Source organism: Lathamus discolor, chromosome 3 (assembly GCF_037157495.1).
Source record: "Lathamus discolor isolate bLatDis1 chromosome 3, bLatDis1.hap1, whole genome shotgun sequence".
In the NCBI taxonomy this organism is placed as follows: Eukaryota; Metazoa; Chordata; class Aves; order Psittaciformes; family Psittacidae; genus Lathamus; species Lathamus discolor.
Window position 1 is genome coordinate 25,584,598 of NC_088886.1, and position 17,460 is coordinate 25,602,057.

Here is a 17,460-nt window from a genome sequence, read left to right on the forward strand (position 1 = left end):
CGAAACACCGCTCTCCCAACCCGGCTCTTCGCTTCGAGTCGCGAGTTCTTCGTGCCTGCGGATTTGGACAAATGCTAAAGCGGTGAACACTCCCAGGCTTCAGGCCAGCTTTGCTCGAAAACCCTCAGCTCGCTACCACACTGCGTACCGCTGCAGCAAAGCCCTCTCTCCCCCCGCTGCCGTGGGACCGTGTTCCAGGAACACGCGGGTCGTGGGGCCGCCCTCGGGAGGACCCAGCGTCCCTCGCCCAGCGGCCGGGTGGGAGAGCTCTTTCCCGGCGTGCCAAAGACAAACGCCGGCTCTTTAGCTCCAGCGGTGGGAGCTGCGCCCTCCGTGCCTCTGCCCCGGCGTGGCCGGCCAGAGGTGTCAGAGCCCCGGCTACCTGCGCTGCGCGGAGGCAGGACGGCCCTCCCTCCCGCTGGAGAGCGAAAGGGGACGGCCGGAGGAGCTGAGGCACCCCCTTCCCGCCTTCCCGGCACGGCAATGCCGACGGCTCCCCGCAAAGCCCCCTCTCGCCGACGGGAGCGGGAGTCCCCCGCTAGGAACAAGCGGGGCTGGGGAAGCCGGGGCTCTACTCGCTCCCTGAGGGGCCGCAGGGTCCAGGCCACAGCCCCGCGCCGAGGTCCCGCAGCCTCGCTTCGCCCCCTTCCCCTTACCAGAGGGCGATCCTGTTCTTGGGGTAGTGCAGCCTCTCGATGCAGCCGAGGAAGTGAGGCAGTGTGTGCGCCGCGTTGCGGGCGATGATGGCCAGGAGCACGGTGGGCTTCTGCAGAGCCGACTCGGGCAGTGGCTGGGGCTCGGGGCTCGGTGGTGGCGGTGGCTCCTGGGGCAGGTTGGCCCCGCAGCCGCTCAACAGCAGGAAAAGGAGGAGGAGGAGGGTGAGGAGCCGGGGGTCGAGGGGCCCGGCGCACGCAGCCATGATGGGCGCGGGGAGCCGCGCCAGCCGTGCGGGACGGCCGCTGCAGCGCGCCCAGCACCGCGGGGAGGAGCAGGAGGAGCAGCGCCGCCGCCTGCCTGCCCGCCCGCCCGGCCCCGCGCCCCCGGACCGGCCCTGCGCCCCCGGACCGGCCCTCATGGCCAGCACGGCCCACCGCTCCCCTCCCGGCCCCGCACGGCCCTCCCCCCGCAGGCTGCAGGGGCGCTGAGTAGCAAACGGGGCGCGGGGGGAGAGAGCTGGTGAAGATCCTCTTCCCCCCTCTCCTCCAGTGAAGCCCAGCCGGTACGCACCTGCACAACTTCGGTCCGGTAAAAGTTGTAAACCCTGCATTTATCAACTGAGTTTTTAGGTTGGAAAGAGCCATTTGGCAGTTCCTGCCATAGCCTGCCCTCCAAGCACTGATGCTAATGCAAAGAGATCTCAGTTTGCTGCTTACGTGAGGATCTCACCCTCGTCTTTCCCACGCATTAGGGATAGAAGTTTACGTTGTGCTTTTATGTCAAAAAGTATTTTGCAAATATCCCCAGGATGACAGGGCAAAGCAGGCTCACACACTGTAAGCATTCTACACTGCAGGAGGGATGTGGAGGGTGCAGTTCTCCAGCTGGAATATTGCTAGAAGACTAAAACATTCTCTGTATTTCACTGACTTGCCCACTATAGGAACGTTCCCATGAATGGAGCGACAGCAGTTAAACAACAAAATAAATAAAACATATTACGGCAATTAAAATTATTGGGTCATGATCTTGAAAGGGGCATAGTAATTTCAGCTCTTTCAGAAGTTAATAGGATTTGGGCATGTTAAATCCTTTTCAGGATGAAATCTCTAATTAACGCTAAGGACCCCATCACAGTCTATCCGGTTTTTACTGTGAGTAGCTAGCTCCTGCAGCTTGCAAAGATTCACTTTAAGCAGGCAACACTGTGTGCTTGCAAGACTCAGAGGAAACATTTAGCAAACAGACAATTGTTTAGCAATTATCCCTGAATTCATTGTGAATTGTTTGCAAGCAGCATATATATAGTTCATGTCTGCAGTGTTCTTTGTTTACAGAACATTATCTATCACCCACACCAAATTATAATTTGTCTCAGTTTCCTTGACCAGATGACTCTCCACAAAACTAGTGCAAAAAGAAACCTCCCAGGAAAACAGTAAACTTCAATAAAAAATCTACAGAGGTCAAATCATCTGCACTAAAATTTGAGAAGCTTCTGTAATTTGTAAGCATCTTCCCCAACAATTAATGAAAACATGTTCCTCCAGTTTGCCCTTCACAACACCTTTATAATTTGTCCTTCTAGAATGATACATTAATGAGGCTTTTCTTTCATGGTTAATTTGCCACATGTTGCTTTTATGCTTGGATTCATTAACCAAATAGAAGGAGCAGCTTTGTAGTGTGTATGAAGTGATTAGGATTTTGCAGGAGCCAGCCAAATCCATATGCACACAATGCCACTGTCTCCCATGGGACCACTTGCATTTGGAGGATGGGGAGTAATGCTACTGAATTATGCTTGATGTGGAAGGCTGAGAGTTGTTTTTTTCCATCCACATGGATCCAGGGATGTTCAAGCTGGGTCACAATCCCATTTTTAGGAGGCTGTGTGGCAGCTTCAGGAGAAACATGGACCTCCTGTAACACCTCTTTGCCATGACTCCTCTGAAGGTGCAGGTGCAACAACACAGTCTGTGTACTAAGTGCTCCCCTCGCAGGTGGGGGAATGCAGGCACAGCCTTCCCCTGTAGCCCAGAGCCACCGTGGCCAAGTCAGGGTCAGGGCCAAGCAGAGACTATTTCCCCCCAGAAACAAAGGAAGACTTGGGAGGCAGAGACTGCAGAGCCATGGCTCTCTCCTACGTGCAAAGCAAAGTGTAAAGGTAAAGGTGCGATCCACACAGTATTGCAATCAGCATGTTTTGCAGAAGGTTGAGTGTGCTTTTTAGCCTGTGCAGCTCTTGATGTCTTCAGTGAAATCAAAAGTATCTTCGGGTCTTTTCAGACTACTCCCTTCTTTTTGTTTTGTGAGCGGCACCAGAACCATAACAATTTGCTGGGGGCAAAGGCAATGCCTTCAGCAGCATCCTACAAATGGTAGTTTTCTCTTCAAAACAATGTTCCCCTCAGTCACACAACTCACTTTGCTGGCTGCTTCATATTGGTACACAAAAGAAAAAAATCTGGCCTTACCCGGGAAAGAGAACAGTAGATGCCTGAAACACGAGATGCTTCTCTATGCATAAGAGAAAGGAGACAGTTCAGCTTAATTTCTTACTCCCAGCCACAGAGCATGGGTAAAAGTTAGGAAAGTTCAGGTAAACAATTCATGTTATTCTTATATCTATAAATGCATATATCTTTATGTGTATATACAAAGAAATCTATACATTTTGACTTCATTATCAGTGGCCAAAGTTATATCCTGTACTTTTTCAAGGCAAAACTCAGTGCTGCTGTGACAGGACAATTAACCACTCTGTGGTGAAATATTCTAGCTTTGAGGAAGAAACAGCTTTTTGCAGATGTCACATAGAAATAAATTTAGGCCATTTTTTGTCACCTTTCTCTAAATATCGGCAGCAAACAAGAGCAGTCCAGCTGTGAGAACTCTCTCTGGTAATGGCATACTCCCTCTGGGAGAATTTGTTTGGCAGGTAACAAATTCTGTCAGAGGCAGTTTTCTTGTAATTCAGACTTGATTCCCATGCAGCAGAAAACAGAGGATCCATTTTTCTGATAAAGCATATCATATATATGGACCTACAAGAGTCTATAGACAAGACTATTTCCTTTGCTGAAATCATAGAACGGCTCGAGTTGAAAGGGATCTTAAAGATCATCTAGTTCCAAGACCGTGCCATGAGCAGGGATACAATTCATAAACTATCCATCAGTGGCCCGTCTTAGTCTAGGATATTTTGGCTCTTCTACAAGAAATTTGGCTCTTCCAGAAGGCTGACCTTTCAACTAGGAAGGTAAGTCTTTCATGGGACAAGTACAAGTATGATAAATGGGGAAATTCTCATCCACTGTGTCTGTGAAAAACAGCTCAGATGGCTGGTAGCACTGCACAGACTGTGGAGGCTGCCATAATGGTCAGGTAGAAGGTAGCGGTCAGGAACAGAGGCAAACATTTGCTTCTTTACCTCTGACAACTCAGATCTATGCATTTCTTTTGCAGCAGCCGAGTGAAACACTGTTGCCCACTCTTCCATGAAAGTCTCAATGACTTTTTTAATTTATTTATTTGTTTTATTTTTATTTTGTGCCCAGAGAATTGAAGTGCTGGCTACAAACCACTCACCGAATTATGTACTCAATGCATAGAGATCAATTTTCATTGATGCTTTATTATATAATAACCATTAAGCCTACAAACAAGATGAGGTAAAGGCAACACTGATAACTTTTCACTAGGACCTGCATCAATCTGTTCATCTCAAGATCATACTTCATATTTCCTCTGATCAGTGTAGCTGTTTTGCAGTTTCCAGCATGAGCCAGATTTTCCTTAGGGTAGCCTGATCAAGAACAAGCACAGCATACAAGCAAGGGCTTTGGAGTCTCTCCTCTGATGTTACAATATGGTCTGTTATATGTATCTGTTAAAGACAGCACACAGTGTTTTGGGTTTATTTTTTGTTTGTTTGTGGGGTTTTTTGGTTGGTTTTTTTTTTTTGGGGGGGGGGAGGTTTGTGCGTGGACACCAGCTTGAAGCTATTCAAAATGCTGTAAAGACAGGCTGACTTCATTTAAGACAGTGTTTGAAATTTATCAAAAGAGGTGCTAAGCAGATGGAGCTGGTAAGCCAGTCCTGCGATACTGCAAACTGTATTCACGTTGGAAGTCAAGTGATATTTCTAACTAAAGCAGTCCAAGATGCTGTCAGTAACAATAGCTTGAATCTAAATCTCTTAACTAGTCCATAAAAGTTCTGGAAACCATACATTAATACCATATTTCTGCTTTTGTTTCTGTTTTACTCTTCTCCCTTCATACTTTCTCTCCAGGTATCTCTCTCTTTCCAAGGGGACTTTCACTAATGTTACATGAAGGAATAATATTGCCTCCTTGCAAAATAAAACCTTGTGATTAGAAAAAGGGACTGCCAAAGGACATACTGTGATAAGGTATATGCGTCAGTCTGGCCGTAAACAGCGTTTAAATAGGGCCTAATGCAGCGCTTCTGGCCGTGGAGGAAGACTCTCGGCTCCGAGAATGGGGGACGCAGCGGAACAAAGTGGAGGCGGAACGGGAGCAGCGCAGGCTGTCGGGGAGCGCAAGGCTGCGTGGCGTCGTCCGGAGCGCAATTGTGTTGCACCGGAGAGAGCATGGAGCCGGCGGCTGGCTCGGCTGAGGGGAGCTGCGGCCCGGCTGGGAGCACCTCCGCAGGCACGCAGGAGCCGGGGGACCAGGGCAGCTGGGCCGGGGGGGCCGGCGGAAACTGGATGGCGGCTCACCCCACGGTAGGCGTGTGGGCTGCGCTGGGGCTGCGGGGCGCTTCGGTCCTCCGTTGCCCGGGCGCTGACGGGCGGTGGGGGGTCCTCAGTCACTCGGGGCGGGCGTCTCGCTTTCCTGCCAAGGCCCGTTACTCCGGCTCCTGATTCCCTCCACCATAGCTTTGAGGAGCACCTCACGTAGGTGATGACGGGAGGAGATTTTAATGTACCGTGTTTGGTTGTATTGGGCCTGTTGAGGGGTCTCGGCTCCCGGCCCGTCAGGAGAACCGGTGGGGTTGTTGGGGAATGCCACTTGAGGCAGAGAACGAGGTTGTAAATGCTGAAACTGCAGCTGGAAAACGCAACCGTCCTAAACTTTTACTGCCTCTTAATTTTTAGTATACTGAAAACATTTGAAAACAGTGTTTTAATTTGGCTGTCATCCTATGTTGGTGTGCTGTAGCAAAAATAGGTAAAATTCATGGCCCTTCTTCACAAAGCTAGGTCTGTTCCAGAAATAGTTGTGATTCCTTATTTTTATTTGGCTTGGTTTCTTAAGCACCAAAATAGGGGGAATGTGGAAAAATCCAGTTTGTCAGAAAACAAGTCCTGCTTTTTAATTGCTGTTGTTCCTTAAAGCTGGCTTCAGATTTCATTGGCTTAGATAGCTCTACAGATTCTGGGTTTGGACTGTGCATTCTTAATGTAACTTCTGCTTTCCTTCAGCAACATTACTTTTTGGGTTTCAGCTCACAGAAATGATGTCTCTTGATATATCTGACAGTTCTCAAATCTATGCTGCGTTTGTGGTTTACCTGGACCTCTTAGAAGGTAATTCAGTGAATGATTATTTTTTTTTTTTTTGCCTTTAGGTGCTGTTAAAGTTTGTCCACTGTCAGGACCCTTCCTACAAAGTCTTTGATGTTATTTTTGAAACTTAGTGGTGATGGCTACCTAAGAAACAGTATTTTGGCACTGAAGATTTCTATCCTGTACCTATCTGGAGCCTTTAAGATGAGGGCCCATTCTCTTCCAGGGCAAAGACACTCTGCATGGAGAAAAAAAAAATCAAAAGAGGAGTAGGAGAAGGGAAGGAAAAGGAACATGGAAAAGCAAAGTTGCATGTTCTGTGGTTGTGCTGGTAATGGAGTCCTCATTTGTAGATTAATGTCGAAGTTACTAAATCAGCGTTTCACTAAAGGTATAATTTTAGCAGCTGGGTGTTGTATGCTGGCCTGATTATGATGCTGTTTTCTGGAGAGGGTAAGGATTCCTTTAACAATATAATTTAGAAGTCTGGTGACCGTAATTCTGACAAATGCAGTGTAGCCTTCTGTTGTCTTGTAGGAGTGGAGCAGAGTTACGTGGTATATGAACTTCTGCCTGCAGTTCTGCCAAGTTGGCTTTATTGAAAAGGGACTCTGTGTAGGCAGGCAGCCAGCCTAATAAAAATATTTTGTTTTCTTTTGGAGGCTGGTGGTTTTCAAGGTCAGGGAAGGGAGGGATTTTACAGTGACCAGAAAACACTGTGCCTGCTACTGTTATACCACTGAGGAAAGTGCCTCAGTAACCAAGAGAAGGCTCTTGTAATTCTGCAGCAAAAAAACTTTCAGACTTATCCCTTCAACCATAAGGGGAAAACTGTGTGTTATCATTAATCATGCTTTTAGCACCTGCTCTTTCACAGTTTTAGGGTACTGATAAAGTCCAAATTTGGATTGCAGTTTTATGCTGCAGATGACTAAAGCTGTGTGGTTTTTATCTTCTTTTTGCCTTTTTGAAACAAAGCTTTGTCAGACAGATCCCTACTCACCATCAAACAGTGTACCTCTAGAGTAAGCAGACTAGTACTGTTCCCCTGGGCTTCTTTAACAGCACTGTGTCTCAGAAGGCAAGCTTGATGGTTCCGGAGGGTAGTTGTCTCTCATGAGAGATCTCCTGTGAGGGGAGGGAGGGAAACAGAATCCTAGATGTTAACTTAAGTACCAAATTGGGTATTTGAATGATTAAAACTTGTGTTTTGTGTTCCGGTCCTTTCTCACTGATGATGAACCTTTCTAGGGAGAAACTGGTGTGAAGTGAATTATGTTGGAGTAGCAGAACTGCAGCTCGTATGTTTACATGCACGTGAAAAAGAGCAGGACAGTCTCCAAGTGATGGTGCCAGTACCTGTGCACGTATTGTTGAGCCATGAGAGGTAAGGATGTGGTCAGTGTTTGGTTCCCATTATCAGTAAGATATTTAACAGGCTGCTGATGACTTGGTGAAAAGGGAATGGGGGAGTAGACAAAGGAATTTCAGAGGAAAGCAATACCTCAGCCTGTGAGCAGTGTTGTTTTGGGTGCTGCAAGCATACATGCAAAGCTGAGATTTCTTTAATTTTCTAAGCTGTGTCAGTCTCTGATTTTTCACTCTCTGAAAGTGGTACGCCATTGATGTCAGCTTCCCACAGCAATTGACTCCTGCTGATAAACACTTAATGTTGTTTAGAAGTTGCGTATACTTTAGGAGATAACAATGGATGTAAAAGTATGTGTTTGAGAGGCAGGGTTAGAACATAAGACCTTCACAGCTTATGTTTTGAACATTCTTGTGTTGCTTTTATGTAGTCTGGAAAAATCTAGCAATGCTTTTTTATGTCACTGGGCTTTAAAGTATTTAAGAAGAAAGGTCCAGGAGAATTTCTGTCTGAAAATAAACCTCTTTTTAGTCATTTAATCTATGGATAAGCCTGGTGTGTTTGGTTTGGTCTGCTTTTTGTTTTGAAAGTATAATTTGGCTACTTCCAACTGGAAATTCCTTTTACTTACCCAGAGTTTAATGTGTAACTGTCCCTTGAGCTGCAATTTTTCTACTTGCTTTCCTGACACATGCAAGAGTAAGTAATTCTCAAGCAGAGGACAATGCAGCTATGACTTTGTGATACTGCAGATGTTTGCAGCCTAGAGAAATTCCACTTGAGTAATTTTACAGTATATTTTAACTGGCTCTTAGAACAGCCTCAAACACACGGTGTCATTTATTCTCTGATAATGGCTGCCTTCTTTTGCTGGTATTTGCCATTCTTTCCTAGGATGTCTCTGAAGACCTCAACTATTTCAGCTGCATCATATGGTGTTACATTTTTCAGTTTCCTCTGTTCCTGCTCTTGCTAGGACCATGTGCTCAGGGCTGGCTTTACAGATCTTGCTGGTGTTTGCTCTTTCCTCTTGCTGTGTGGGCAGCGGCCTGACACAGTAGTAGGTAGCTAATGAATTGCACTTAGCAGACGTGTGTGCACTCTAGGAATGATGTTTTAGACATGCTATGGTTTTTGCCTTTTTTTTTTTGTTTTTTTTTTTGCAAGGTTTTCAGTAGTGACAGATGAGCCTCTTGCAAACAGGCTTCCATCTTCGTTCTGTTGTTTTTTTCCTTAAGCGTGTATTTGTGAGGGGGGAAAAAAAAATAACTTGCTAGGTATTGATGGATTTGAGTATTATATGTGCTGAAAAAATCTTTCATTTGCAAATATTGGTCAATCGCTCCTGTGGGCTTGGTCTGAAAGAGAAATACAGTGTGTTCTCCACAACAGAGGAAAGCTGCTGAGAGGTCTTGCAGGATAGAATGCCGAGTGCCTCTCTGCAAGAAGCAGATCACTGTGTGTAAAAAGGACACACTGCTATTCACAGTTCGGACTAGATTTTAGGTGGGAAAAGAAGGCATCAAATTAGGATATGGGATCTTTGAGAAATCACGTTTATGTGCTGAGCTGCTATGCTTGTTTAATGTAAGAGGTTTTCACCTAGGTTGGAAACTTTGATTCCTGTCATTGGATCAATGCCAGCAAGTATGTTCTAGTTGGCTTTTAAAGACAGTGAGAGATTGCACTGCATCTATGTCCTATCTTTTACTGTTTCATTGGAGCTTTTCATTTGGAGCCTCTGAACTTGTTTGTACTGTGGTGATACTGTTTGCTCTGCTTCTGGCACCAGTGCGGATGGAATCCATTACTGGAAGGATGTGTGTTAGAGAAGCAAAAAGTGAATGCATCACATTGACTGAAAGTACGGTTTGTGACTAGGATTGGGTACAGAGCAACTACATAGAGCATATTGTCACTAAACAGAGCTGAATACTGGGCTGTAATGCCAGGTGAATCCATTAAAGCCTGTATGTGTTTGATAACCATAGGTGGTGTCAGACAGGAAGATTATATATGCTTATATCGTATTATTATGCTTGTGTTATTAAACAAGCATGTGCATATGTATGCTTGGCATTTCATTAGTGCTGATGCAAAGAGGCCTGGTCTGTCCTTGTAGGAAAAGACCAGCATCAACTCATCAGCTCCTTTGCTGGAACAGTAGGCAAAACCCAGGGGCTATAAACAGTAGCTAGCTCAAAGCTGCATAGCACAGAGGGGGGCCATTAAAAAGGCATCCTACAGAAGGAGTTGGAGGCAGTAGTACAGTACTGCTGCTTCTTTGTTTTGACAGTGATGAGTGTTTTGTTGTGATTATTGCTAGCAGGAGGCTTGTTAGGTATCTGATGTCTTAAATGATAACTTTCTCATTTGACTTCCCAAGCTATAGATAGACAGAAAAGCTTTTCTACTTAGGTGCTCTGCTGTTTTGTTCAAAGCAATGCTTCAGGGTTTTGTGTTACTTGCTAAAGGCGTAGAGGAAGAGCTATTGAGTACAAGTGAATGCAGCTCACTTACTATTGAAAGAAAGCCATTGAAGGGGTTTGGGAAGGTGAAAACATCCTGTCCTCATTGCTAGGCCTGGAAATGTCCTAACTGCAAAAGCAGCTAGCAAATGGCAGCATTTATGGACAGCATTTCCTTGCTTAACCAGTAAGACCTGGGTCTGCAGGGGTGGTTTTCCTCTCAAAGCCACTTCAGCCAAGCTCTGTCTTCCCAGGTGTCTCATTAAGATTCTTACCTGGCTGATGCTCAGAGGATAGTGTCCTTAGAAGGCTGTAGTGAAGTTGCTGTAGAAATCACCAGCAAGACACCTAAGCAAACGATAAATATGAGCACCCTAGCCTATTGTAAGGTTTTATCATGTCCACTTTATGCATGACAGTTAACTGCTTAAACCAAAAGCTGTTCTGCTTACTAAGCTCATGGTCCACTTCTACAAACAGCTTGCTGAAAGTTGATCATCCTGCCCTGCCAATGTAAGGCTGTACTGAATCACAAAATTATGGGGTCTGGAGCAAAGTGACCACCAGTGTCAGTGGTAGTCTCATACAGTCTGAGAAATAGCTTCATGCTGTGCATGCATGCTCTTAGAATGAAGATTGCTGAATCTTCTGTGAATAAAGACCTGGAGAATAAGATGCAGCTTCTGTTTATCTGGGACCACTGACAACCACACACAGCTGGCTGAGGTTTGGAGAACCTTGTGGTTGTATGCCTTCGAATTTAGAAGTGATTCATACTTGAGGATGAATTTCTCAGTCCATTGGCTGAGACATCTTTGTTGCTAACTATTGCTGATGACACTTTAGTACACACCAAGTACAACCTAATTGTTGGTACATTCCAGAATTGTAGCTCCTCAAATCTGAGGAAGCAGTTAGTCCTGCTTCAGAGCTAGTAGCAGTGACTTGCATAAACAAAGCTCAGCAAGTGGAGAACTCGCAGTGTTGACAACTGGATTTTGTAGATAGTTTTGAAAGCCTTGTGGCTTTCCAGGGACCCTTCCAAGGACCAGGGACTTAAATGCTGGATCTGATGGAGTTATGTGTTTTCTGTCCTAGACAAATAACATTGTCGAAGCAAAATGCTACTAATAACACATCAGATTAAATGCTGTGTCACTGCCCTGTTTCTATTTAGTACAGAAGTGCTGGAAATGAAGGATAAATTCAGTTGCATGAGGTTATGGAGACTGCAAAGTTTCGTTTAGGCTAAGACGGAAAAGGTTATTTCATTAAAATGGTAATTTAATTTTAGAAAAAGAATACATAAATGCTTCAATTTTAAAGCTGAGAAACATCCTTAGAAGCAAATCTGAGGGCCAGAAGTGATTTATCCTCTTTCAAATTTGTAGTTTGTGAAACAGATCTTCCTCTAATCTGAAGTGGTTTTGCTTGTAAGAAGTACTGTTACTTTAAATGCACTGGAAGTGTGCCATGCATCATCTTCACAGTTTTGTCAGTAACTCTTCTGCTATAAGCATCACTTGAGTTTACTCATACAGCATATCACACATTGAAAATGCAATTAATTGGTTTTAAATGCAAATTCTTCATTAATAGCTTAAAAGTGATTGTTGTGGCTCATACAGCTGAGTTGATTATGCAGTGTTATGATTCAACTTACTACAGCTGGTGTGTCTGGTAGAGCTTTGCTGAATTCTGATTCCTCCCTTTTGCATGCTTTGTTTTGTTTTTCAATTTCCATGGAAAAAAATAATTTTATGTTGCTTGGGGTTTCAGTTCCTTTTCATGACCAATGAGGCACATAGTGTAAATGGACTGCAAAGAAAAGATACTTTCTCCCACCACCACATGATTCTTCATGTTGTATTTCAAGGCACTAAGTTAATATTGTTGCCTGCCCTGCCGCTAGGTCTGGAACAGTGGTGAGCCATGCTGTGCTGGTTTAATACTGTTGGCTATATTCAAGGTATTGTGCTTTATGGGAGGTTTCTTCTGTCTTGGTTCTGTTGTCACGAGGCTTATCCAAAAAAGTCGGGTACAGTGGTACACACTGATGCACAGAGTAATGATCTCTGTGTAGTGGTACAGAGACCAGCTTCTGCTAACTCTCCAGCCCTGCCTTGCATGGAGGAGAGGGAGCTGTTTGGGCTGGCCAAGCCTGCAATGAATTATTCATCCACGTATAAAGGGCAGATTGAAAGCCGTTGGCTTTTCTGGTATGGAAGGCAGTAGTTCCATTTTGGCTTAATGAAGCTCTATGTAACCACCATAAAACATCTCTGAATGTTCAGTTTTACTGCTGCTTCTCAGAGGTGCTTGCATGGGACAAACCACTGAAATACTCTTGGCTTTTTGTTTTTGGTTTGTTGGGTTTTGTTTTTGAGTTTTTTTTTTTTTTTTTTTTACTTTTTGGATACAAGTTAAAACCTCAAGCTACAGTTGAAGTTCACCAGTCATATACCTGTTTCTTTCTCTGGGATGAGATGTTACTTTGTTAGGAGTGGATCAGTAGGAAAGACAGTACAAATTTCTGATGTTTGTTGAAGGCCTACCTAGTACAAAAGTCTTTTATGAATAAAAGAAGATGGTGAGAGATGGGAAATTCCTCTCTTGGATGGATTTGCATGTATTTCAGGGAATCATAGAATGGTTTGGCTTGGAAGTGACCTTAAATTTCATCCAGTTCCAACTGCCCTGCCATGGGAAGAGACACCTTCCACTAGACCAGATTGCTCGAAGTCCCATCCAGCCTGGCCTTGAACACTGCCAGGGATAGGGCAGCCATAACTTCTCTGGGTAACCTGTGCCAGTGCCTCACCAGCCTCACAGTACAGAATATCTTCCCAATATCTAATCTAAATCTACTCTCTTTCAGTTTAAAGCCATTTCCCTTTGCATTCCTTTGAATTTCAGTGGGCCAAGAACACTTCCTACTGCTTTCCCCCCTCCATAGACAGTGATAGATAGTCAAAAGGATTAAAAAACCTGTACATTTCCTGTAATATTTCATCTTTCTGTTTGTGGCAGGTAGCAAGTGCAGTGAGATTGGCACAAACCCAGATGTTCTCTGACTTCTCCTTTGAAATTGCTACTGCTGCAGAGAAACTGAACATGCTGGATGCAGAGACTAACAGTGATGCCTTCAGGGAAGGAGAGGGAACACAGGCATCTGATACAGACTTCCTGAATTCTGAAGCTTATTCTTTTAAAAGATACCCTCCCACAAATCTGCAGATGTTCTGCACTGCATTATGGCTAGTTGTGGTATGCATGAATGAGATCTCTTGTTTCGGGGCTTTCTGTGTTGAGAAAAGTGGCAAGAGGAGAAATTTGCATTTGCAGTTCTAATTCTTTATGTCAATAGAGGCTGATTCCAGTTGTGCAGTGGAAAGCATTGGGCTCTGTAGACAGCAGTGTTGGAAGATCATCCTGAGGCAACGGCCTAAGTCTGTGGTTTTTATATAAACCCTGAAAGTCAGTCTCCTGAAAAGTAAGTTAAGCATGTGAAGAAATGTCAGTTTGTTGTCAGGATGTGGCAAGTTTTGGGATCATGGTGTATCTTCTAAGTCTGAATGCTTAATGGGGGAAAACAAAGGTTCAGATGTCTGTGCTTGGCAGTATAAGAAGAAATTATGGGTGGTGTGAAATCTAGAACTAAGACCTCACTGTAACATCTATCCCACTGATAGATTAGGAGGAGAAATGGTGACAGTTACTGAAGAAAATAGGAAGGAGCTTCTGCCCTGGCTGACAGGTGAATACAGGCCACTGACTGAGTCTGCTTCCAGATATAGGACTGTCCACATTCAAAACAAGTTTGGTTTCTCTGGTCTCAAAATAATCTCTCCTGGGTATCTGCGCCCTTTTATTTGGCTTTTTATTGTTATTTCTAATTTGCATTCCCAGGAGAGATGTTAATATCTACTGCTTCATAAAAGCCATGTATAGTTTTTTCCTCAGAATCTCTGCCAGTAGCAGTATGAGTCTCTTGCAGGTGTCTCTTTTCTGTCGGTGGCCAATACAGTATCTCTTTATTTGTTCTCTTGTTATGAATGTGCTCATGGTTGAAGAACCAGAGTATGGCTTTTCACAGCCTTAGTATCTGTTGCATGAAATAACTAATTATATTGGATTGCCTTGCTTGCATTATGTATGGGCCAATGGTGAAAGCAAAAGAAAAGACACTTCTGAATTTAGCCAAGCTGAATTATGAACAGTTCAGAACACAGATGGATACTTAAGAGGGTCATGGTCTTAATCGCATAGTCTTTCCAGGCTGCTGCTTATTCTCTGCCACTTGCCATTTGGCTTTTATTAAGGGATCAGAGAAGTTTCAAAGGAAGATAATTATTAAAGTTTGTAATCTGGTGCTTTTAGAAAGAGCCTTATTTTCAGCTACAGTGCCCAGCTTCAGAAATGCATGCTTTATGGTGAGTGAGATCTTAGGGGCACATGAAGTGAGTGGTGATTTCTGTTTTAATTTCCCCCACACACTGCATCACTCACCTCTCCCCAGACTGTAAACTGTCCTGGCAATCTCAGATGAGCCCACTTGCACCTGATCTTGAGCGCAAGGAGAAAGCTCCCTGTGGAAATGCTAGTGTTACTGTTCTGCCCCTGGGCAGTGTGCTCCTGCAGTACTTGCTCAAACAGTAGACTCTGGGAAGAAGTGGTGGTGTCAGCTCTGTACTGAAAAGTAACTGACATGTTATTCTTAAAATAAGCTGAACAGGAAAAATGCTTAACTTTGTCTTGAATTTTAAAGGATGACATTATTTATGTGACTGTTTTGAAGAAGTCTTGTGGCTTCTAGTCTAGACAGGGAGGTAGAGAAACCTGGCTTCAGTTCCTGGGTCTTCCACAATCTGGCACAGAAGTGTAGCACAGAGACTGGAAGACTTACCTCTGGAAATGGAACAAGTCTTAATAATTTTGTCCTCTAACTGAACACCATGTGTTAGTCAATTAGATTTTTTTTTTTTAACTTTTATTTATTTATTTTTTAATCTAATGAAAACAAGGCCATTAGTGATTGCCCTGCTTTGATTGTGGTAGTTGAAGGATGGTTGAGGCATGTGCACAATAGTACACCTAAGCAAAGCTTAGAGGCATGTGTTGAGCCATTTCCAGCAGAGATGTATGTAACTGAGTACATTTTTATAAGATTATTTGTGATTTGATTTTGTTGCTTGATTATACAACTTTGGATTTTTATTAGAATAGATATTATACTTTCTTTTGTGAAGACAAATCTGCAGAATAAACCCAAGCTGAATAAAAATAGCAGTGCACTTCTGCCATTGTGCCCCTCCTTGGGTGGTTGTGAGCTCCTTTCTAACTGATTGTTTCTTCTTCTAGGATGAGAGAGATCATGAAGAAAGCATCACTCCCACAGGATGATCCTGACACCCCGCTGTCAGTTACTTTGGCCATAGTTGAGTCAGATTCCACAGTAGTCTACTATAAAATGACTGATGGCTTTGTACTACCAGATCCTCCTGACGATACTGAAGATACGGACAATAAACACTGGAGAAAGAAAAGGAAGCTTTTGAAGTGATTAAGACAAATACTTTTCTTGAGCTACTGTCCTCAAACATAAACAAATCCAGGAACTTACATATGTAAATAAGTTGTGTGCTAAAGTCTGCCTTCTGCATATCAAGCATCTTTTCAGGGAGAACAGAGGCTTGTAAGCTGTACTGTAACGAAATGCCATTTTAAGTATGAAATGGGTCATGCTTTGTGACTAATAAATACACTTGTGAGATGGTTCCAAAGCTAGTCTCTTCTTTGTATTTGGTCAGGTACATAACAGAATAAACACATCCTTACCTATATTGTAAGTATTTGTTAAAGGTAAATCTTAAGGGGTTTCTGGTGGAAGTACTGATACCAAGTTAAGGGCATTGTAGTTTACATAGTGTCTTTGTCTTAACACTGTCAGAAGCACTCATGCTACCTCCCAGCTTACATTTCTGAACACTTACTTTCTTTGCTTTTGGAGAAAAGACTTTTCCACAGAAATACCTTATTTTAAAACTTTCTCTGCAGAGGGAAAATATGTAGCAATAAGAGAGGCTACTAGAACAAAGCATAGACTAGTAAGAGAGGGGTCCCTGGATCTGCGTGAAGTACCAATGAGCAGAGGCCAGCCCTTCGTGTGGGGGTAGGTTATGACTAGATCAACCACGCCTCGAAGTCCTGACCCACAGCAGTGTTACACATGTAGCTGGATGGACACCATGATAAAGGTCATGATCCAGAAGCACTGTTAAGCACCTGTTTCACATAACAGTGTTGGACAATTGTCTTGGGACCAAAAGCACACTGTGTTTACATCCCAGTGTGATGAAGTTCTCTAAATGGTGACCTGTCCTCCTCTGGGATTTCCTGTCTGAAATAGCTTCAGTATGCTTTCAGTGCTTCACTGTGATGTTAGTGGTTAAAGCTCTCTGAAGAGGAGCATGACAATGGGTCTTGTTTTTATCTGTTGCCACAGTATGTCATCGTCTGCGCTATGTGGGAGCACTAGTTACCTGCTTCATGTAGCAGCAGGTTTCTGAGCCCATTGTAATTTCTAGGATTTCCTTTTTTTTTCTTCTTAATTATTTCTTTATTAGACATAGCTTGTCTGGCTACCCAAGAGGTGCTTCAGCTAGGAGTAAGTTAATAGGTAAAAAAAAAAAAAACTTGAAGTTTCTTCTCTAGGATTTTTCCATGTCTTTCACAGAAGTCTTCAGGTTAAACTTAGAGTTCCTTGGCAATCAAATAGTATCCCAGAAGCAGCTTCCTGAGTACAAAAAATGTCTGTATGACATTTGTGTGGCCAAGGACCATGCATTCAAAATTTGAAGCGCAAGAGCTCTTCTTTTTTTTTTTTTTCTCATAGGTGTCAGAATGAGAGTCCAGAAATCCAAGCTGGAAATGAAAGACTATTTAAGCTTCACTATCCCTGTGGCTAGAGAAAATGTTCTTATGGTTGCAGAGTTTGAACCTAATTTGGTCAAAAACACTGGGAGGCAGAATGATACAGAGTGAAAGTCAAGGGCAGGAAGGCCCTTGCACCCTGTGTGATGTTTGGCATTGTTCTTGGACGCTGATCCTGAGTGCTTGCAGGTTGGGGCAGGGAAGGCAACTGCTTTTCTGACTCGTTCAGACTTCAGCTCTCTCAGGATGTTCCTGGGCTTGCAGCACACACCCATCCCTCTCACCTTTGGCAACAAATTTGGAGGAGAAGGGTGCACTATTACCCAGACCTCTGCATGGCACCTATGGGCAAAGAGGAAAGCATTTTTACGAGCTTCACCATTAGCACTGTTTCCTGCAGGGGAGAACCATGCTGACTTGGGGAACATGTTAATCTATAAGGAACAGGCTGTTGTGCATGTCCAGGTGCTTTGCTAATCCTATCTCAGCCTCACTAA

The 17,460-nt window shown here is 44.0% G+C and overlaps 2 protein-coding genes across 2 annotated transcripts in view; one reads left to right on the forward strand and one right to left on the reverse strand.

Annotated features, from left to right (window-relative positions):
• LOC136011808 (procollagen galactosyltransferase 2-like) overlaps positions 1 to 1,004 on the reverse strand; it is a 55,391-nt gene extending 54,387 nt beyond the window's left edge. Inside the window, exon 1 of the mRNA XM_065674202.1 lies at positions 657 to 1,004. Coding sequence (XP_065530274.1) covers positions 657 to 919 — 263 coding nt within the window. The 5' untranslated portion in view covers positions 920 to 1,004. The remainder of the gene's footprint in view (positions 1 to 656) is intronic.
• A 4,094-nt stretch (positions 1,005 to 5,098) lies between these two features.
• TSEN15 (tRNA splicing endonuclease subunit 15) lies at positions 5,099 to 15,813 on the forward strand. Its single transcript, XM_065674203.1, has 4 exons — positions 5,099 to 5,410; positions 6,133 to 6,214; positions 7,445 to 7,580; positions 15,392 to 15,813. Exons 1-4 carry the CDS (start codon positions 5,120 to 5,122, stop codon positions 15,591 to 15,593), a joined length of 711 nt encoding a protein of 236 aa, XP_065530275.1. The 5' UTR covers positions 5,099 to 5,119; the 3' UTR covers positions 15,594 to 15,813.
• Positions 15,814 to 17,460: the final 1,647 nt, after the last annotated feature.

Excerpts from the sequence above, each read along its gene's own strand:
- TSEN15 (XM_065674203.1), top strand. The coding sequence starts at position 5,120 with ATGCAGCGCTTCTGGCCGTGGAGGAAGACTCTCGGCTCCGAGAATGGG. Across the intron at positions 5,411-6,132 it reads GGATGGCGGCTCACCCCACG|CTCACAGAAATGATGTCTCT; the intron begins GTAGGCGTGTGG and ends TTTGGGTTTCAG. Across the intron at positions 7,581-15,391 it reads GTATTGTTGAGCCATGAGAG|GATGAGAGAGATCATGAAGA; the intron begins GTAAGGATGTGG and ends TTCTTCTTCTAG.